Here is a 22,287-nt window from a genome sequence, read left to right on the forward strand (position 1 = left end):
CCAAGAATAGCTGGGATTCCTGGAGAAGGAACCAGCTCCCCAGCCTCCCTGTCTTCTGCCTCCACCCATGCCAGCATTTATTTTAGCATCTGGTTTTCCAGGCTTCTCCCACCCCTCCACACCTGCTAGTGCCTCATATGCACAGCATTGACCTCAGCAAGCCAGGGCGTCTAGGGCAGGCGAGAATGGTCTGGCAAGGGTTCAGCCCTCGCCTCCCCAGGGCCATTGTTGGCCCTGCCCGTTCATTTTCTTCTCTGCGCAGTGGGCAGAAGGGCCTTTGCCTTTGGATACAAATGTTTGTACCGTTCTGGGGTAGAGAGGGAAGAGGCTCCCTGCCCACACTTTTACCTCTGGCTTGAACCCCAGGAGGATCATCCCCACCCGGAGCCACCTGCGCCACCTCAAAGCACTGACACTTTGATCAGAGGTTTTATTGAATGGTTTCAGGGAAAGAGGCAGGTTTGTCAGAGGGATGAGGGAACCCTGAGGTTATTTTCTCTAGGCGATGCCTCTGCCCACTGGGCCAGAGCGGGTCTGAAATACCCAAGAGGTGAAGGTGAGGCTGTGTGAGCGGACAGAGTCAGGTGTGCGGTGGCGCTGGTGCTGCGTGGGGGCGGGGAGCCCTCGGTGGGCGCTGTTGACAGCGGGCTCTAGGTTAATAAGCTGGGCTCTGCACTGGGGGCGCTAGGTGACAGATGGGAACCAAGCACCAACAGTGGGCCTTCTTGACGGATGGGGGCGCTCTGGGCAGCAGCTGAGAAGGGGCGGTCCTGTGGAATGCGTCGAAGAGGGCTCCGCGCTCCAAGAGAGAAAGTCGGTAGGGGGTCTGGGGCCAGGAAATGATGGAGGGCACAAAGGCTGGGAGCGGGGGCGCTCAGGAGCTCCCAGCGGCCCCCGCCTTACCCAGATCCGGGTGATCCAGAACGCAGTGCGCCACATAGACTGGGTGGCTGTGCAGACTCCTGCATTTCTTGCAGAAGAGGAGCTCGCAGCAAGCACAGCCCCCGCGGCGCGGCGGCCGTCGCCGGATCTCCAGCACGCACGGCTCCTCCGGGAGGCTCCGCTTCCTGCCGGCGGGGACCAGGCGCTCAGTGCCTGGGGCAGCCCCTCCTCCCTGGGGCCCGGGCACCGCCTCCCTCGTGCCCCGGTCGAGGAGCGCGCAGGCACCTGTCGGTGGGAGCTGTTAGGCCGCCCAGCAGCGCTAAGGGGCCGAGCCAGCCCCAGAAGCCGCTGTCCGCGCGCCGCAGCAGCGCCACCTGCTGGGTGCTGGACTCCTGGCGCAGCGGGCAGTAGAACACTGAGCGCCGCTCGCGGCCTTCACCCTCCTCCGCCACCCGCGGCGGCTCCTCGCCCTCCGTCGCGCTGTCCTCCAGCGGCCTCTGGTTGTCCTCGTCCTCGTCCTCCGACCCCTCCTTCCCTTCCTCTTGCTCCGCCTCCTCGGCCCGGAGCTCTTCCGTTTCCTTCTTCCATAAGGGGGTCTTCACACCTGCGGGCCGGGAGGAGATCAGGGCAGTCCTGCTGTCCCCGAGAAAGGGTCCAGAATAATTTTTTATTTATTTATTTATTTATTTATTTATTTATTTATTTATTTATTTATTTATTTAGAGACAGTGTCTCTGTAGCTCAGGCTAGAGTGCAGTGGCGTGATCTCTGCTCACTGCAACCTCCGCCTCACGGGCTCAAGCGATTCTTTTGCCTCAGTCTCCCAAGTAGCTGGGACTACAGGCACGCCCCGCTGCGCCCTGCTAATTTTTGTATTTTTAGTAGAAACGGGGTTTCACCATGTTGGCCGGGCTGGTCTCAAACTCCTGACCTCAGGTGATTTGCCCTTTTCGGCCTCCCAAAGTGCTGAGATTACAGGCGTGAGTCACTGCACCCGGCCCTGGATACTTTTTCAAAAAAATTTTTTAAGTCCAGGCATGGTGGCTCACGCCTGTAATCTCAGCACTTTGGGAGGTCGAGGTCGGTGGATGGCTTGAGCTCAAGAGTTCGAGACCAGTGTGGGCAAAAAGGTGAGACTCTTTTTATTTCGCTCCAAAAAAAAAAAAAAAAAAAAAAAGCTGGGCATGGTGGTGTACACCTGTGGTCCCAGCTACTTGGGAGGCTGAGGTGAGAGGAAGCTGAGCTAGGGAAGTCGAGGCTATGGTGAGCCATGATTGCACCACCACACTCCAGCCTAGGTGACAGAGTGAGACCCCGTCTCCACAATTAAAAAAAATTTTTTTTTGAGACAGGGTCTCACTATGTTGTCCAGGCTGGTCTCTGAACTCCTGGCTTCAAGCAGCCCTCCTGCCTAGGTCTCCCTAAAGTGCTGGGATCACAGCCACGAGCCACCTCCCCTGGCTTACTGATCCCATTTTTTTTTTTTTTTTGGAGACGGAGTCTCGCTCTGTCGCCCAGGCTGGAGTGCAGTGGTGCCATCTCGGCTCACTGCAAGCTCCACCTGCCGGGTTCACGCCATTCTCCTGCCTCAGCCTCCCGAGTAACTGGGACTATAGGCGCCCGCCACCACGCCCAGCTTATTTTTTGTATTTTTAGTAGAGACCAGGTTTCACCATGTTTGCCAGGATGGTCTCGATCTGACCTCGTGATCTGCCCGCCTCGGCCTCCCAAAGTGCTAGGATTACAGGCGTGAGCCTCCGCTCCTGGCCACTGATCCCATTTTAATAGGTGGTTATTTATAGAATATTTTATTTTCTGAATGGGATTTCCTTCCTCCAAGTGGGTCTTGCCTTAAGGAAGCCCAGCATCTCCGCTGGTGGGGTGGGCAGGCGGGTGGGCTTATAGCACCTCTGTATGATTAGAAAAGGCGCCTTATAGTCAGGGAAATGGAAAAAGGACCTTCTATGGGCAGAGCAATTGGGAAAAGGCTGTCCTTAGGGTGAGCCAATTAGGAAAAGACACTTCTTCCTTCTTCCAGGCTTGACTTCAGCCACCACTGTCCCCTCTTGCTGGTGCCTTTGTTCAGGGCACAGTTACTACAACTACAAGCAGTAGCCCCAGCAGAAAGTTCCTGGGCTGACATGGAAACTAAGCTGGCCTCCCCTAGAAGGTGTCCGTCGCCCATTCAGCAAACATTCACCAGGCTTCATGCATCCTGCGTCTGTCACATCTGGATAGCTAGGTTTGTAAAGGAAAGAGGGGAGGAAGGCAGGGAAGACACAACTCGTGGAGTTTGCTATGGAAAAGTCAAGAAACATTTCTAGGTGGGGCACGGTGGCTCATGCCTGTAATCTCAGCACTTTGGGAGGCCGAAGCAGGCGGATCACCTGAGGTCGGGAGTTCGAGACCAGCCTGACCAACAAGGAGAAACCCCGTCTCTACTAAAAATACCAAATTAGCCGGGCGTGGCAGTGCATGCCTGTAATCCCAGCTATTCAGGAGGCTGAGGCAGGAGAATCGCTTGAACCCAGGGGTCGGAGGTTGTGGTTTACCGAGATCACGCCACTGCATTCCAGCCTGAGCAACAAGAGCGAAACTCCGTTTCAAAAAAAGAAAAAAAGAAAGAAAGAAAAAGAAACGTTTCTTTTGATCCCAGTCCATCCTATTTAAAGAGCAAAGGTAATGCTCATGATTGGTGTTCTAGCCTTCTGGTTGTAAAAGGCCAGGCGTAGTTCACAGCTAGAAAAGGGTTCCAGAGATGTTTCAAGAGGAAGGGGAGGAGGAAAAGGAGTTGAAAACAAAGGGTTGGACATTGAGTGCTGCGCTATGGAATCTGGACTTTGCCTCTCAGCAGTGAGGAGCCGCTGAACATTCTTGTAGAGGGACGTGTTCCAAGCTGTGTTTTAGGATGTTCCCTCTGACAAGACAGAGGGAGACCCCACTTAGGAGTCATTACAGTGGTCCAGGCCAGAGAAGACAAAGGTCTGAACAGGAGCAGGTGGAGATGATGAAGCAGATGTTAAGACTATTCTGGAGCCAGATGTGGTGGCTCACACCTGTAATCCCAGCACTTTGGGAGGCCAAGTCAGGAGAATCACTTGTGCCTGGGAGGTTGAGACTGCAGTGAGCTGTGACAATGCCACTGTACTCCAGCCTGGGTGACAGAGCAAGACTGTTTCTAAAAAAAAAAAAAAAAAAAAAAAAAAAAAAAAAAAACAGGCCAGGCACAGTGGCTCATGCCTGTAATCCCAGGACTTTGACTTTGGGAGGCCAAGGTGGGTGGATCACTTGAGGTCAGGAGTTCACGACCAGCCTGGCCAACATAGTGAAACCCCGTCTCTACTAAAAATACAAAATAGAAAAATTAGCTGGGTGTTGTGGCATGCTCCTGTGGTCCCAGCTACTCGGGAGGCTGAGGAACGAGAATCACTTGAACCCGGGAGGCAGAGGCTGCAGTGAGCTGAGATCTCGCCACTGCACTCCAGTCTGGGTGACAGAGCAAGACTCTTATCTCAAAAAAAAAAAAAAAAAAAAATTCAGGAAGGGGAAAGGAGAGGGCTTGCAGCTACATGGATGGGTAACTGAGAAAAGGTTGGACTTCATGGTGATGGGCTGGATTGTCCAAGCTAGGGTCAAGAGGTCCTGTCCTCCAGCCCCACCCTGCCTCCAGCCCCACTCACCATGCTTATCCATTCTTCCCAAGGCTGTGCCCTGCTTTCCCTGATCAGAGACTGGGATGTGAGAGGGTGCCCAGAACCCATAGAACTTTGTCTCATATCTAGGGCCTCTATTAGGTCACAAGGGGTGGGGCTAGAACCTCACCTGCCCATAAGGCTCTGCCCAGGAATAATTTCCTTTTCCAGAGCCTCCCAAAGCACTAACAACTCAGATATCTCCTACCTTCCCTCTTAGGAAGGCATTAATGGGGAAGAGAGGATGGCTTTGGCCCCCAATAAACTGGGTTCAAATCCCAGCTCTACCACATAAATATAAAAGTTATCTGATGTTCAGCATGGTATCTCTCTGACCCTCAGTCTTTTCATCTGTAAGTCAGAGATAGTAATACAGTACCACGCTTTACCTGGCCTATGGGAAGCACTGAAAGCACTGGGTTTGTTTGTATTCTTATATTCTGTCTTCCTACTCCTGTCTTATCCTTATCCTTCTTCACCCCATGCTCTCCACTTCTCCTATTTCCATTTCATTGCCAGTACCAAGGAACACAAGGGAATGGTGCCAAGTCCAGTAGGAAGTAGGACTCGGGTACCAGGCTGGTATAGCTCCTGGATATTGTGTATTTGTTGGGGGGCAGGGGTGAGGGAGGGAGTAAAATCAAGGAGCTTCAGGAAAATCCTTTCCTTTCCTGGACTCGAAGTGGAGTGTGTTGGCACAGAGAGGAATGTGCAGATGGACAATGGACAGATTCAGCTCTGGAAAGCCCTCCATCTGTTGAGATGAAGTTGCTGACCTCAAAGAGAGCCCAGTCTAATAGTGATCTGCGATCCTCCATCCAAGTCTGAGAGTGGAGGGCAATGGAGTCCCTTCCTTTGGGCATCTAAGTTTGGTGGAGGCAAGTTGATGGGCTGGAGAACAGAGAGCAGACCTGGCCCCCAGGAATCTCGTAGTCACAAGGGGGCAACCCTATCAAGAACTGTGAAGGATCTGAAATGTTATCCTATTTGCAAGTTACCATGTTAACCAGTTGTAGTTTCATGGGTGCTGCCAGAAAACATGAGGCTCCAAGTCAGAGACAAAGGACTTTATTACTCGTGGCACAGCAACTTCGGCCTGTTTGCCTCAGCTTCCCTTGCTTCGGTGTCCTATGAGTGACACAAATGAGTGCCAGTGGATACCGGTATATGCAGAGGTTTGCATTACTAGAGAAATCCCAAGCTTAGGAAACCTGAATCTTTTTTGGGGGGGCGGTGGGGGGTAGCGGACAGAGTCTCACTGTCACCCAGGCTGGAGTGCAGTGGCGCGATCTCGGCTCACTGCAACCTCCGCCTCCCGGGTTCAAGCAATTCTCCTGCCTCAGCCTCCCAAGTGGCTGGGACTACAGGCGCGTGTCACCACACCTGGCTAATTTTTTGTATTTTTAGTAAAGATGGGGTTCCACTGTGTTAGCCAGGATGGTCTCGATCTCCTGACCTCGTAATCTGCCCGTCTCGGCCTCCCAAAGTGCTCAGATGACAGGCCTGAGCCACTGCGCCCAGCCAGGAAACCTGAATCTTTTATAATGGGTAGTGAGCAAACCTGCTGTTTGCTCAGAAAGGAGGCACTACGTCTATTTTCCAAGATTGCTCACTTATACAAAAACCCTTGAAAAGTCAGGGCCTCTGCTTTCAAGACATGCATAAACACAAAAGGCTCAAGGAGAATTGTCTCCCAACAAGCTCATTCTCTTTAAATTTACTGAAAGCATCTGTAGCCACCATGGCTCTTGATTGCAAAATTCAAAAGCTCAGTCTGGTTGATTTAAAGAGAAAGAATAGTGAGACCTCACAGAACGACCAAAAGACTTGAGAACTGGATAGGAATCAAGGAAGGGCGGCGAATAAGAACACAGTCAAGATCGCATTACAGGAACAATTCAGTTTGGAGGCCACTGCTGGGGATCACCCATGGACACTGGCACCACGAGCAATCTCATTGAGACACTCACTAAGATTTAATGCCCCTGGCAGGCACATCTAAACCAGTGAGCCTGTGCAAAGACCATCCCACCAAGACACCACAACAGAGTGTCCCCTGGCATGGTCATTCTTCTCATCCTGCCTCCCCAACCCTAATCTGCCCAGTAGCCCTTTGCCATCCATCCTTAGGATGTGCATCCCCTCTTCCCAAGGCTGTTTTGGGTTTTGTGGGACCTTCCTAACAAGTCGGATTGTCAAACAACCCATGCTAGCATAAAAGCACACTAGAATTTATTTTATTATTTTATTTTATTTATTTTTTGAGATAGAGTCTTGCTTTGTTGCCCAGGATGGAGTACAGTGGTATGACCTAAGCTCACTGCAACCTCTGCCTCCCGGATTCAAGCAATTCTCCTGCCTCAATCTCCTGATTAGCTGGGATTACAGGCGTGTGCCACCATGTCCGGCTAATTTTTGGATTCTTAGTAGAGACGGGGTTTCACCCTGTTGGCCAGGCTGGTCCTGAGCTCCTGACCTCAAGTGATCTGCCTGCCTCGACTTCCCAAAGTGCTGGGACTACAGGTGTGAGCCACCATGCCCACCCAGCACACTAGAAATTGATCTCACAGAGGACTAGTACAGTCTTCATTGAAAACGTGAGAGCAAGCAGGTAATCCCACTAGCCCCAGGAACATATGCATGCCTCCTGCACTCAGACATCTGCTTGGGAGACCTCTTGAGAGGGGTGAAACCATCCCGGTAATGAGTGAAAACTCAGAATTGACTGAATATCTCTCCAAAAGAGACTGTTTGAAACCAGAAGAGAATTGGCTATATTCTATTGGCAAGCTCAAGCATTATTTTCTGCTATTTATAGAAATAATACCTAAAAGACAAGACAAAGTCAGTTATCACAGGTAAAGCTACAATTTTTTCATATTAAACTTTAACTTTTGAAATTAATAGTATAAATAGCTCCTTAACTTCTAATAGGTATGACACAGAAATGCAATATTAGTTTTGCCTGGGCCATAAATATAACTTAAGAGAAAATAATATCTAAGCAGGGCACAGTGAGGGGAACCCATAGTCCTGGCAATTCAGGAGGCTGAGATGGGAAAATTGCTTGAGTCCAGGAGTTTGAAGCTGCAGTGCACAATAATTGTGCCTGTGAATAGCCACTGCACTCCAGCCTCGGCAACATAGCAAGACCCCCATCTCTAAAAAAAATTTTATTAAGAACAACAAAGAACAATAATCCAGTAAGATAGTATGTAAGTGCTACTTGATTGGGAATATTTGTAACAACATCTTACATTTGTATAGAGAAAAGGAATGGGGCCTCCTAAACTTAGAGCATCATGTCAATTAAGATGTAACTGGCTAGTCAAATCCATAATGCCTAACTAATAATAGCTCAAACTTTATACAATTTATTAATTTACTTAGTAAAGGGCTCCAGGATTGGTTCAGTGTCTTGATGGAGTTATTAAGGGCCCTGCTTATTCTCACCTTTCCTCTTTGCCTTCCTTGTCTCCTCTTGGTTACAAAATGGCTGCTGCAGCTCCAGGCATTGTGGCTTCATGCAACTATGACCAAAGCAGGAAGAAAAGGAATGGCAGAGACTTCTCAGAAGCTCTCCAACAGACTTCTCTTTGAATCTCATTGGCCAGAACTGGAGCACAAACCCATTCCTAAACCAACTTATGGCAAAAAGAGGGTTGTCAAGATTGTCCTAGACCAGTTGTAATTGGTACCTTTGATCAAGTGGGACTCATGGAGTATAGTTATAAAACAATTTCATTTTTGTCTCCTACAGTCTATTTTTAATTAAATTAAATTAAATTAATTAATTTATTTATTTATTTATTTATTTTGAGACAGAGTCTCCCTCTGTCACCCAGGCTGGAATGCAGTGGCTAATTCTGCCTCCTCCCGAGTAGCTGGGATTACAGGCACCTGCCACCACACCCAGCTAGTTTTTGTATTTTTAGTAGAGACAGGATTTCACCATGTTGCCCAGGCTGTTCTCGAACTCCTGACCTCAAGTGATCTGCCTGCCTTGGCTTCCTAAAGTGCTGGGATGACAAGCATGAGCCACTGTGTCCGGCCCAGTCTTTTTAAACATGCTCAAGGGAGGAAAATACTTCTTCCCTTGTCCCTGGAGAACAACTCAGACAGGCCCTATGACTTATTCTGAGTCCTCTTAGGAAATAGAAAACCCTGAGGCTTGCCACGGCCAGTGACCTGCAAATAGGATGGTGTGGGAGGCAGAAGACATGGTCCCTCTACCCTCTTTCTCTGCCTCTCTTTTCTCCTCAGCTGCCCAACCACTGGTCTCTGTCTTTCCCTGCCCCAATCCATGCAATTCCTTGGATCCAGGCTACACTGAACTCTGGGGACCTTTATTCCCTCTCTAATCCTTAGGAGTCTTATCAGGAACCAACCAGATGATGGTCCACTTCCAGCTTCCTATCCACTGAGGCCGTTCCACCTTCCAGGAGGGTCCATTGAATGTTTTGTGTTTGTTTTGAGATGGAGTTTTGCTCTTGTCCCCCAGGCTGGAGTGCAATGGCACGATCTCGGCTCACTGCAACCTCCACCTCCCCGGGTTCAAGTGATTCTCTTGCCTCAGCCTCCTGAGTAGCTGGGATTATAGGCACCCACCACCACGCCCGGCTAATTTTTGTATTTTTAGTAGAGACAGGGGTTTCGCCAGGTTGGCCAGTCTGGTCTCAAACTCCTGACCTCAAGTGATCCTCCCGCCTCAGCCTCCCAAAGTGCTGGGATTACAGGCGTGAGCCACTGCGCCCGGCCTATCTTTCTATTAAGATGTTCTTCACTGGGCATGGTGGCTCACGCCTGTAATCCCAGCACTTTGGGAGGCCAAGGTGGGCAGATCACTTGAGCTCAGGAATTCGAGACCACCCTGGCCAACATGGCGAAACCCTGTCTCTACTAAAAATACAAAATTAGCCAGGCGTGATGGTGTACCTGTAATCTCAGCTACTCGGGAAGCTGAGGCAGGAGAATCACTTGAACCCGAGAAGCAGAGGTTGCAATGAGCCAAGATCATTCCTCTGCACTCCAGCCTGGGTGACAGCGAGACTCCGTCTCAAAAAAAAAAAAAAAAAGAAAGAGGAACTTGGTGCATTCTGTCCTCTCTGTTCTGCTTTACTGCAGCCTGAGGACAAAGTTCTGGGAGATCGGCATTGACTATGTAGGTAACAACAACGGCCTAAAGAAGCAACAAGAAAGAAAGGAACCGAGTGCCTGGAGAACTTCATGGAGCAGAGCCACTTGCCTACTTTGGATCATCTGTCTCTAAGAGAGAGAAATAAACTTTTCTTTTGTGTGAGCCACTGTTTTCAGTGGCCTTTTTGTTATATATAGCAGCTTAGCTTGGCCCTAACTAATAAAGGCAGACATGTGGCTGCCTCTATTGCAGAAGGGCTTTCTCTGTGTGATAGGAGTGCATCCCCCAAATCTTCGCCATCTGATTGGGAAAAGAACCTGGCCCTATAGCTCCAATTTTAAAAGCCCAGGGAAGGGCTGTTTGGACTAGCTGAGTCCCATGCTTACCTCCTAGATTAGTGGCTCTCAGTGGGGAGGGAGAGGATTTTGCCCCCCAGGGACATCGTCCCCCAGAAGACATTGCCAAATGTTAATGTCTGGAGACATTTTTCGTTGTTTTAATGGGGGCAGGGGGCCAGGTGTGGTGGCTCATGCCTGTAATCCTAGCATTTTGGGAGGCCAAGGTGGGTGGATTGCCTGAGCTCAGGAGTTTGAGACCAGCCTGGGCAACATGGTGAAACCCCATCTCTACTAAAATACAAAAAATTAGCCGGGCGTGGTGCTGTGCACCTGTAATCCCAGCTACTCAGGAGTCTGGGAGAGGAGAATTGCTTGAACCCAGGAGGTGGAGGTTGCAGTGAGCCCAGATCATGCCATTGCAACTCCAGCCTGGGCGACAGAGCGAGACTCTGTCTCAAAAAAAAATAAAAATAAAAATAAAAAATGGGGGCAGGGGTGCTACTGGCTTTTGGTGGGTAGTGGCCAGGGATGCTGCTAAATGTCCTACAATGTCCAGGACAACCTCCACAGCAAAATAATTATCTGACCTAAGATGTTAACAGCGCCAAGGTCAAGGAACCCTGTTTTGGACCAATCCTATTAACTTTTCAAGGGTTAATATGGAATGTGACTACTTGTCATCAACTCCATAGGCACCACTTGGTTTAAGATACCCTTGCTCTGCCCTGGATGACTGCAGTAGCCTAACTGTCCCCCTGATTCTGTCCTTGCCCCTGCAGTTCTTCTTCGCACAGCAGCCTGAATTAGAGCATGTCCCTACTCTTCTCAATCTCCTGACTTCGTGATCCGCCCATCTTGGCCTCCCAAAGTGTTGGGATTACAGGCGTAAGCCACCGCGCCCGGCCACCCCTACCCTTCTCAAAACACTCTAGGGCACTTCTCATTTCACTCAGAGAAAAAGCCAGACTCCTCAGAGTCACCTACAAGGCCCTGCATGATCTAGGACCTCATTTCCTAGATTCTTATCCTACATACCCTACCTCTCTTAGGGATTCTTCTTCTTTTCTTCTCCTTTTACTTTTTCTCCTTCTCCTTCTTCGACAGGATCTCACTCTGTTGTGGTGCAGTCATAGCTCACTACAACTTCAACCTCCTGGGCTCAAGTAATCCTCCTGCCTCGCCTCGCATGTAGCTGGGACCACAGGTGTGTGCCAACCACGCCTGGTTAACTTTTAAAAAAAGTTTTTGTAGAGATGGGGGTCTCAGAGCTTTTGCACTGGCTGTCCCTCTGCCTGAGCACTCTTCCCCCAGACAGCTGCAGAGCACGCTTCCAATCTTCTTTCAGGTCTTTGCTCAATTATCACCTTATCCCTGAGGCCTTTAACCATCTTATAGAAAATTCCACACATACCCTCACCTCCTTTACTCCTTTATTTGTCTCCCTGGAATGGATCACCATCTGACTATTTATTTATTTATTTATTTTTGAGATGGAGTCTTTGTCGCCCAGGCTGGAGTGCAGTGGCACGATCTCGGCTCACTGCAACCTCCGCCTCTCAGGTTCAAGTGATTCTCCTGCCTCAGCCTCCCAAGTAGCTGGGATTACAGGCGCCCACCGCCACGCCTGGCTAATTTTTGTATTAGTAGAGAAGGGGTTTTGCCATGTTGGCCAGGCTGGTCTCCAACTCCTGGGCTCAAGCGATCCACCCACCTCAGCCTCCCAAAGTGTTGGAACTACAGGCATGAGCCACCACGCCCAGCCTTAGATTTATTTGTCTATCTGTCATTCACCACTCGGTAACATGGAAGTAGCCCCCATAAGGTCAGAGACCTGGTCTTTTTTGTTTACTGCTGTATCCTCAGGCCTGCAGTCATGCCTGGCACATAGTCGGTGCTCAAGACTTTTTTCTTTTTTAAGACAGGGTCTTGTTGTGTTGCCCAGGCTGGAGTGTAGTGGTGCAATCATGGCTCAGTACAGCCTCGATCTCCTGAGTAGCTGGGATTATAGGTGCGTGCCACCATGCTTGTCTAATTTTTGTATTATTTCTGTAGAGACAGGGTTTCTTCATGTTGCCCAGGCTGGTCTCCAACTCCTGGCCTGAAGTGATCCTCCTGCCTTGGCCTTCCAAAGTGCTGGGATTACAGGCAGCACTTACACTGTGACCAACCAAGAAATGTTGGTTGAATGAATGCATTGCTGTGGCCCTGGGGGTGGTAGGGTGTTATGACCCACAGCCTGCTGTAGCACAATCACATGGTTAGGGTGGGGGGTGGGGCAGGTTCTTCAGAGAAAGTGGGGATCATGGTGCTAACAGAGCTGCCGGGAGAACTGGGACCCACTCAGACCTGTGCCTGCCTGTGAGTTCTGATGGTCTGATACTTTCACATACATTATTTCTTTATCCCTCACAACACACCAAAAAGGTAAACATTACCCCCATTTTACAGTTGAGAAACTAAGGTACAGAGAGGCTAGGTAGTATATGATGGTCACACAGGATTTAAGGCTACACTCATGAGTTTTGGGCCCTATTTCTATGTCTGTTTCATTCCCATTCTCCTGTACTCACTAAACACCAAGGGGTATGGCAACCCCTACCCCTGCTTTCCCTCCACTCCCCCAAAGTTCCCATTTGGCCAGCCCCACGAGAGAAGCCAGCCCCAGCCCCAACCTCTCCTCCCTCTCCCTTGGTTCTGCAGGCCAGTCCTCGCCTGCTGGGAAGGGTTAACAAGGAGTGTTTGTAGCAGCCGCTGTCTCCAAGGAGAGGGGAGGAAAGCAGAGTGGGGAGGCCGGCAGCCACCCCAGGCTCTGTGGCCGCAGCCAGCAGAGGGTAGGAGGCAGCCAGCTTGATCTCTCCAGCTCTGGGGAAAGAGAGGAGTGTCCTCACTTCCATCTGGCCTCAGAGGGGTGAACTCTGAGTGGACTGGGCAGCCTGAGAGCAAGGTTGCTGCAGGGCCACCAGGGAAAGCTCTGGCAAGGACTGAGGAATGTGGGGGAGCAGGGGCTGGGCCAGGCCTGGCAGCTGAAGCCAGTGGCAAGTAGCAGCACTGGAGGTCCCGGGCTCTCAGCGAGTACACGGGAACCTCAGAATCAGGAAGAACCCAGCCGAGACCCAGCAGCAGCGGGAGGAAAGAGGCGGCAGTGGGAGAGGGGAGGTGCCCACCTCCTCCCCTGCTAGGGTCCAGCCATGTCCCAGCCTGCGGGAGGCAGGAGGAAGCCCAGGACCCTAGGGCCGCCTGTGTGCAGTATCCGGCCTTTCAAGTCGAGTGAGCAGTACCTGGAGGCCATGAAGGAAGACCTGGCTGAGTGGCTTCGCGACCTCTATGGGCTGGACATCGACGCAGCCAACTTCCTGCAGGTGCTGGAAACGGGCCTGGTGCTGTGCCGACACGCCAACGTTGTCACTGACGCTGCCCTGGCCTTCCTGGCTGAGGCACCTGCCCAAGCCCAGAAGATTCCCATGCCCCAGGTTGGGGTCTCCTACAATGGGGCCGCCCAGCCAGGTACCTTCCAGGCCAGGGACAATGTCTCTAACTTCATCCAGTGGTGTCGAAAGGAGATGGGCATCCAAGGTAACCATGCTGCACCCTCGTCCCCATTCCAGATGCTTATCTTGGGGGGTATTGGTCCTTTCTCAAATGCACAGGCTAGCTCTGGGGGGCAGGAGCCTGGATCCTCATTCTAGATTTGCCTTGAACCAGCTCTTTTTTCATGCCTCAGTTTCCCCACCTCATAGTAAATCCTCAATAAATAAATATATTGATGATTGATAAATGTTTGTTGATGATTACTTCAATAAGCATATATCAAGCACCTCTTCTGTGCTGAGCACTTTGCTGGGCACCAAGGACAGAGAGGAAAGAGACCCAGTGCCCAACAAATTCATGGTCTAGCAAGAGAGGCAGAAGGCTGGGTGTGGTGGCTCATGCCTGTAATCCCAACACTTTGGGAGGCTGAGGCCGGTGGATCACCTGAGGTCAGGAGTTCAAGACCAGCCCGGCCTAACATAGCAAAACCCTGTCTCTACTAAAAATACAAAAATTAGCTGGGCATAGTGGCAGGCTGAGATAGGAGAATTGCCTGAACCCAGGAGGCAGAGGTTGCAGTGAGCTGAGATGGCGCCACTGCACTCCAACCTGGGTGACAGAGTGAGAGTCTGTCTCAAAAAAAAAAAAGAGAGAGAAGTAGAGGGATAGATACGTAAATTATAGCCTACAGTGGCAAAGGCTTGACCTAGAGGTGCAATGCTGGGAGCCAGGGGAGGAAATAGCAGCCTGATTAGGTGGAATGGGGCCGAGAAAGTTTGCATCATAAAGGAAGGAGATTTGGCCCGAGTCTTTTTTTTTTTGAAACTGAGTCTCGATCTGTCACCCAGGCTGGAGTACAGTGGTTCGATCTTGGCTCACTGCAACCTTCACCTCCTGGGTTCAAGCAATTATATGTGCCTCATCTCCTGAGTAGCTGGGATTACAGGCGCCCGCCACCACACCCGGCTAATTTTTGTATTTTTAGTAGAAATGGGGTTTCACCATGTTGGCCAGGCTGGTCTCGAACTCCTGACCTCAAGTGATCCGCCCGCCTTAGCCTCCCAAACTGCCGAGATTGCAGGTGTGAGCCACCACACCCAGCTGGACTGAGTCTTGAGGGATAAATAGAAGTTTGTGGGAAGGGAATTCTAAGCAGGGGGGATGACAGGGGCAAAGGCGCAGAAAAAGCATGGTGTGTGAATGACTAGGGAGGGCTGGTGGTGAGGGCACAGGGCTAGGATGAGGAGAGAACATGGGAGGAGACAGATGGGATGACACCAGGGAGGGGCCCCATCATGCTGGGGCTTGTAGGGCTCAGGGAGTGACATGTCAGGATCCTTCAGCTCCTTGGCCTTGAAACCAGGAATGGGATGAGACTGGATGTTGTGCCATTCTCCAGGCCAAAGGTGGCAGGGGTGAGACTGGGGAAAGGGTCAGGCCTGGGCTACTGGCTGGTAGCCGGGCACTGAGGAACAGAATTGGAAGGTTAATAGAAGCTAGTGCTTTAAGGAATGCTTGCATGTGCCGGACATTGTGAATGGTTAGCAACTATTAGCATATCCAATCTTCACAACAACCCCACGAAATAGACTACATCCCCATTTTACAGAAGAGGAAACTGAGGCTCAGGGTCTAGCTCAAGGTCATGCGGCTGGTAATAAGTCAGGACTCCAGCCTTAGTGGTTGGCTCCAGAGCATGTCCTCAGCATGCCCGGTTGGGCCTGGGTGGGAGCTGAGTTTGAGATGCCTGTTGGAGATCGGAGGAGAGAGGCGTGGGTGGAAAGTGGAACAAACCGCTTCCTGCTCCTGGACCCATCCAGGCAAGCTGAGTGGGGAGAGGGGAAGGTGGAGTTCATCCTTCTCTCATCCACAGTCACAGCCAGTCTCCAGGTCCCTTTGCTTTGCTGTCACCTCTTCTCACCCGCAGCCTCTCCTGTGAGATGGGCCGCGTGTCTGTACCCAGCACCTGAGCAATTCCGCCCAGACCCCTCCTAGGGGGCTGACTTGACCCCAAGATTCTGAGACCCAAACCACTCCCCATGTCTGCTGCCCCAGACCGGGGATGACCCCAGGGCTTTCCTCCCCGCTCGCCCCTGCCCCGGAGGCTCAGGTCCTCTGGGGGCTCACGCTGCCTCTGCCCTTTTCTCCCCGCCTCCACTCCAGAGGTGCTGATGTTCGAGACGGAGGACTTGGTGCTGCGCAAGAACGTGAAGAACGTGGTGCTGTGTTTGCTGGAGCTGGGCCGCCGGGCGTGGCGCTTTGGTGTTGCGGCGCCCACACTCGTGCAGCTGGAGGAGGAGATCGAGGAGGAGGTGCGGCGGGAGCTGGCCCTGCCCCCGCCCGACCCCTCGCCGCCAGCGCCCCCCAGGCGCCAGCCCTGCCACTTCCGCAACCTGGACCAGATGGTGAGGGGCTCTGCACACGCCCTCAGGGCCCCCTTCCCTTTGTCCTTCGTGCTCCTCTCCCCAGTCCCACTCCAGCCCCCACTAACCCACCCCCTTCTTGAGCTCCATTGTCCACCCTGACCCGAATTCACTGTGTGGCTTTAAGGCACGGTTCCACTCTGAGCCTCAACCCTAACCACGCGTAGTAATTAATGGCCATGTCATTTCTCAGGCGTTCTTACCAACTCAGCACTGGATGCCCCTCTCATTTAACCCCTGCTGGGACAGTTTTCAAGAACGCCGGCTGTGGCACTCTCCGAGACACCTTGGTTCAAGTCTTAGTTCCACTGCTTTGCAGCTGTGTGACTTTGGGCAAATTATTTAACCTCTCTGTGTCTGGCTTCCCTTATCTGCAGCATGGGGACAGTTAACAGCACCTACCTTCTATGAATGCCGTGATCAGTAAATGAGCCAGCACATACAAAGTGTTTGGAACAGGGTCCGCACAGAGGGCCACTTCACAGCAGTTAGTTCTGTGTGGTTAACCCCTGGGGAAAATGGAGCTCAGGCAGTTTCCTTAATGAAAAGCCTATGATGCAGTGGATACAGGGCACTGACCTGAGCCTGTCAGATCCCACAGTCCCCCCGTGGCACTCTGCCGCTTCCATCAGCTCTGGACCTCATGGTAGGTAGGTCCATGGGTGACCACCCAGGTCTCGTTCTCGCTGGGTCATTTACAGCCTTATCTACTCCCTCCTTGCTTCTCATTCCCCAGCTCTGACCTCAGCAGAAACCTCAGGGGTGACCTGGGGGACAGGTAGGCCCCCCATTTTGACCCAGAGTGGGCAAAGGAGAGGGCTGAATTCACCACCCGCCCGCAGGTGCAGAACCTCGTGAGCCACTGCACGTGCCCAGTGCAGTTCTCCATGGTCAAAGTATCTGAGGGGAAGTACCGTGTGGGTGACTCCAACACCCTCATCTTCATCCGGGTAAGTCCAGGCTGGGGGTCAAGGGACCCCCAGAATAGGGTTTCTTGCCCAGGCTTGGGACAATGACACTAAGTCTCCCAGAATATGGGACCTTGCCCAGGCTTGGAACAATGACACCTCCCAGAATATGGGACTTTGTCCAGGCTTGAGGACAATGACAGTAAGTCATCATTCACCCCAAGCCATCAGGCCTTGGAGCTCTCCTTCTCTCCCTGGGAGAATTCCAGGAGATTCCTGGCAAAGGTGGCAAGCCTATCTCCTCCTCCCATCAGGGCAGCCAGAGCCACCACCCTCCCTCTCCTCCACCGTAGCCTAATCTAGAGCATGTTCTCAGGCAGAGTGGGGTATGGAGAAGGGTGATCACACTTTTCCATTCCACTCCACCCACAGACTTGATTAGAGGAAGCAGCTTGAGAACCCCAAGTTTGGTTTCAGTGCACGGCCCCAGCCACATGGACCCCATAGTTCCACCCCTACCACTTGCCTGGGGGTACATTCAGCAGAGTGAGTAGCAGCACAGGTCTGAAAATGTGCCTCCTACCCCAATACCTGGCTGTGCCTCACCAGAAACGGTCTGTACCCACGTGAGCGGCCAGCAGCTCGGGGCATGGCCCAGCCATTTCCTTGGGCACAGGCCACACCTGGGAGCAGAGCCAGCTCTCTGGGCCCTCCCCTAGACCTGAGGCAATAGCCCTGTGATGCAGATAGGGGCAAGAACTTGTGGCCCCACTTTCCAACACAGGAAGCTGAAGCTTGAAGAGACATGTGACTTGCCTGAGGGTGGAGTGGGACCAGGACTCCCATGGGCTCTCCACACAGGCCACAGGGGCAAAGCCAGTGGCATTAGGGCCCTGTTTTGGGTACAGGCATGTACAGATGCAAAACCGTTTACAGCAAAAGGAGCGCTCTGGGGGCAGGCTATACAATGCCTTTGGGATCCCTTGACCAGTTGTGGGACAGCTTTCAGCCTGGCTCCCACCTTGACCGCATGTGTTATCTGACGCCAGTCATGGAGGAGGAGATTCGGGCTGCCTTTTTACAGCACACACATACATCTACGTGTGGATGGGTACATGGATGAGAGCATCCCTGAGTGAGTGCCGGAAGCCCGCGAGCTGGTCCAGGAAGAGGGGCTGCCCTCCACCCCGCCCTTAACCTCACCCTTGCCCCCTCAGATCCTCCGGAACCATGTGATGGTACGTGTAGGGGGCGGCTGGGACACACTGGGCCATTATCTGGACAAACATGACCCCTGCCGCTGCACATCCCTCTGTGAGTCCCCTGAGGGTCCTCTCCCTGTGGGGTTGGTTGAAGAGGCCTAGCTCTGGGTTGGGAGGCTGGAGGCAGAGGTGGGAGGTATGTCTGATCTCCAGGAGGGGAGCGGTAGGTGGGGAGGTGTGGGGGAGGCTGGAGGAAGGCAGGCAGTAGTTGGGCACAGTACAGTACTAAATGTCGCCACAAGATGGCGGGCAACACACGCAGAAGCAGCATTTGGCCACGGTGCATTTTAGCAGAGCTTAGGTCTGGCTCTGGGATCCACAGTGTTGGCACCAAGTGTGACTTGGAGGGTCTTTAATTCTTCCATAATCTCCATCAACGCCTCCAGCCACTCCAGATAAGCACATGCTCGAAGGGAAAGTTGTGTACCCGCACTAAAAACATAGCTTTAAATAAATCCCCCAGCTGGGTCCCCTAAACCCCTCCTGTAAAGAAACTCCGGTGTTGCCACTGTAGGTCCACTGTTTTTAATGTGGGATGTGGGGCATGGGACCACTGGGGGAGGAACAATGGTCCCCACTGGCAGGAACTGAACCCTTCTTTCCTCTCCTTTCTCCGGGGGACTGTTGGTAGCACACAAGCCAGGCAGCTTCCTGAAGCCCCCGGCCCCACCAGTGCAGCATGAAGTAAGGGTACAGGATGGACCCTCACAGACCCAGGCTACAATGACCATCAGCCGCTCACAGAGTCCACCACCCCCTGTGGACTGGAAGACATATACCTCTTCAGACCGAAGGCTGAGGCCCCCCACCCCATCCTCCCCCAGACCCCGCAGGGAACGGGAAGCAGGGACGGGGGCCTCCAGAGAGATGGCACCATTCCTGAGGTATGGGGAAGAGACAGGGATGGGGCTCTTTTTCCTTTGGAGTGCACATTCTCAGAGGTCACCACACTCCAATATAAAAGGAGCAGATCCTCGGCAGTGCCTCTACCCCGAGACCACAGGTTTTGGAACCAGAAGCATACCCAGTACCTTTGGGATAATGTGGTTACTTCATATCCCTTCCCATTTCACAGATGAGGAGGCTGAAGCTCAGAAATGGAACAGACTTACTGAAGGTTTCCTACCATTTCATGGTAGAGCAGAGACTAAGACAGAGACTGTGCATTCCCCTCTGTCTTGCCACTGCCCTGCAACTGGTCTGAGGCCATCCCTCGAAGGATCTGAAGTCACCTCAGGCCAGGATCAGGCTTCCTTCTATCTGCTACACAGGGAACAAGGGCGAATAGACTTAGGCAGTGACTTCCATAAGGAGGATTTCTGGGCAGTCACGGAGGAGAGGGAGCATAGGTTTCATTCAGCGTGAAGTCTAGCCCCCTGGGTGTTCTCACTGGGGAAAGACTGTCACTTCCCAAAGCCAGAGACCACACTAGATGACCCTGCCGGCCTGACGAGTCTCCCTTTGCAGCCTTGTGATTCTCCCTTTCAGGTGCCAGGAGAGGTCTCTCATCCCATCTTGGAGGCAGCCGACAGCTGGGGACAGCCCACCCAGCCCCCAGTCCTCATCTACCCAAAAAGGCCGAGACCCACAGTGTACCTTGTCAGGAAAGAGGCAGGAGAGATACCCCCCTGAACTCCCCAGGGGAAGGATTCCCACATCTTGGGTTCATGAAGAAACAGACAGCTGGGGAACCGATGCCGGGAACACCACCCCACAAAGACTCCGAGCCATTGAGGCCACCACCAAAGGGATATCAGCAAGAGGACCATCTCCCCTGCCTCGTTCCTTTGGCCCAGCCGAGTGCCTGGGCCTCAGGCTGCCACTCCGGGATGAGGCCAAGGGTGCATTCTTCCAGTTCAGGGAGCCAGAGTCTGTCCGTTCTCCAACCCCTGTCCAAGGCCTAACCAAGATCCCCATCCGGCTGCCCCCTGCTCGCCCCCCAACACCAGGAAGGAGCTTTCCTGGTGCTACAAGTGGAAGTCCCAGGACAGAACTTGGGAGAGACCCCATCCCACTAAGGGCCGTCACTGTGGACCTGGCTGGGTCCACGCATGGGGACTGCTCTGTGGAAGTGAGGCAGGAGGACCAGCAGCTGGACATCCAGGTCATGGCAGAGGCCAGAGAGTCCTGGGACCTGGGCCCACAGGAGCAGGAGGGGCGGTACACACCTCTGCCCTTGGGCAGGAACAAGGAGCAAGCCATCTACTGTAGCCTTGAAGAGATTTTGGGCAACATGAAGCTGCTAGAAGTCAGGAGTGCCTGTCCGCAGGGCACAAGGTCTGGGGTCATCCCTCGCAGTGGGGTCTACATCCCCAGGCTGGCTGGGCAGTGGCCTGAGCCTGGGGGTCCTTATGACAAAGTCATCCAAGAACTGGCTCAGGGGCCCCCATCCCTCCTTAAAGTGGACCTGGAAGCCTGGAAGGCAGCCCCGACTGGCTCCCCTAAGCCAGCTGTTACCCCAGGACCGGGAAGCCTCAAAGGGAAGTTGGGAGCCAGACAGAGTGGGCCCAGGACAAAGGCAAGCCTGAGTGCCAAGGGCACCCACATGAGGAAGGTCCCACCTCAGGGAGGGCAGGACTGCTCGGCTTCTACTGTGTCTGCCAGCCCGGAGGCCCCCACACCTTCGCCCTTGGACCCCAACTCTGACAAAGCCAAGGCATGTCTGAGCAAGGGCAGGAGAACTCTCCGGAAGCCCAAGAGGGTCCCGTCCATCTACAAGCTGAAGCTGAGACCCAGGATTCGGCCCCGGAGAGACCACAGGCCTGAGAAGCAGCCTTCACGAATCCCCAAGCCACTGGCCTATGTCTTCCTGGGTCCAGCCAGGCAGCCCCCCAAGGACAGGCTGTTGAGAGCTGTGCTGGGCAGCAAGGGAGGGGAGGCATCCCGGGTGGATGGAGCTTCAGTAGGTGAGGAGGAGGAGGAAGGAAAGGAGGAGAAAGAGCCAGCCGCTCCATTGGAGAGCAGCCCCCAACCTCCAGAGGGCCTGCAACCTCACTGGCTTAATCAAGCTCCACTTCCACCTGAGGAGGAGTCCTGGGTCTGAGGCACATGAACGTGTTGGGTAGGAGGGAAGCAAAAAGGATGGCCATGTATACACTGGATTCACAGCTGCGGGAACAGAAGGGATGTTCCCTCACCTCCACACAGGGTCTTGGGCAGGAGTGGGTCAGAAGACAAATATAGACTCCATCTGCTCATCTGAGCAAAGGGGCAACCCATTGCTCTCACTCCAACTCCAGAGGTAGGCCAGGGGCAGTAGGACCATCCTATATCTCATTACTCTCCCCTAGAATGGCTCACCACACTCCTGGCCTCTGGCCCCTGGCCATGCCCACCTGTTTCCATAACTCCCATAAGTTATTAAATGCATGTGATTCTGCCCTTGAGCCCCCAGCTTCTTTTTTCAAATTTCAGAAACAGAGTCTTGCTCTGTCACCCAGGCTGGAGTGCAGTGGCGCTATCATGGCTCACTGCAGCCTCGAACTCCCAGGCTTCAAGTGATCCTCTCACCTCAGCTTCCCAAGTAGCTGGGACTACAGGTAGGTGCCATGACACCTGGCTAATTTTATTTTATTTTTTAGAGATGGGGTCTTACTATGTTGTCCAGGCTGGCCTCAAGCGATCCTCCTGCCTTGGCCTCCCAAAGCACTGGGATTAAAGAAGTGAACCACTGAGCCCGCCTCCCCCTGCCCCCCAGCTTCTTAAGTCCCTCACTCCAGGACTGTGGTGGTGCGGGGAGGTATAGCTTCAGATGTTATCCCACTGGAGGAGATGGGGACTAGAAGGAAGGAGTTGGTGGTGAGAGAGGCTGCCTCTTTTGAGGCTCAGCCAACCTTGCCAGGCAGCCCCATCTTTCCCGGAAGTGGCTGGTGGGTCAGCACCACGGACAGAGACCAGTCCTGCCCTCAACACACAGGCTCCCACAAGGCACCCTTGCCCAAGATTTCAAAGCTTTGCTCTGGAGTTTGGGACCTGAGATCACTCAGGGACAAGACGGGTGGCTGAAAGTGTTCCTAACACATCTACATCCAAGAAGTTATGACTGAGAGGCTGTAAAGTCTCAGCCTTGAGTGGGAAGGACGAGACGCAGACGGAGAAGCTGGGATTGAGTCCCATT

At 52.8% G+C, this 22,287-nt stretch overlaps 2 protein-coding genes and 1 long non-coding RNA gene across 3 annotated transcripts; 2 read left to right on the forward strand and 1 right to left on the reverse strand.

Annotated features, from left to right (window-relative positions):
* Positions 1-410: 410 nt before the first annotated feature.
* On the reverse strand, positions 411-5,767 carry C19H17orf50 (chromosome 19 C17orf50 homolog). Its single transcript, XM_003817978.6, has 3 exons — positions 4,563-5,767; positions 1,168-1,486; positions 411-1,067 (listed from the first exon to the last, which is right to left on the reverse strand). The coding sequence occupies exons 1-3, from the start codon at positions 4,573-4,575 to the stop codon at positions 875-877; spliced, it is 525 nt and encodes a 174-aa protein (XP_003818026.1). The 5' UTR covers positions 4,576-5,767; the 3' UTR covers positions 411-874.
* On the forward strand, positions 1,347-9,873 carry LOC129394484 (uncharacterized). The gene is made up of 2 exons (XR_008621774.2): positions 1,347-3,561; positions 9,699-9,873. It is a non-coding gene; the product is annotated as an uncharacterized LOC129394484 (long non-coding RNA).
* A 2,905-nt stretch (positions 9,874-12,778) lies between these two features.
* GAS2L2 (growth arrest specific 2 like 2) lies at positions 12,779-21,556 on the forward strand. Its single transcript, XM_003817979.5, has 6 exons — positions 12,779-13,622; positions 15,741-15,982; positions 16,843-16,950; positions 18,126-18,222; positions 18,802-19,054; positions 19,659-21,556. Exons 1-6 carry the CDS (start codon positions 13,238-13,240, stop codon positions 21,211-21,213), a joined length of 2,640 nt encoding a protein of 879 aa, XP_003818027.3. The 5' UTR covers positions 12,779-13,237; the 3' UTR covers positions 21,214-21,556.
* Positions 21,557-22,287: the final 731 nt, after the last annotated feature.

The sequence above is a fragment of the Pan paniscus genome, chromosome 19, assembly GCF_029289425.2.
Source record: "Pan paniscus chromosome 19, NHGRI_mPanPan1-v2.0_pri, whole genome shotgun sequence".
Lineage (NCBI taxonomy): Eukaryota > Metazoa > Chordata > Mammalia > Primates > Hominidae > Pan > Pan paniscus.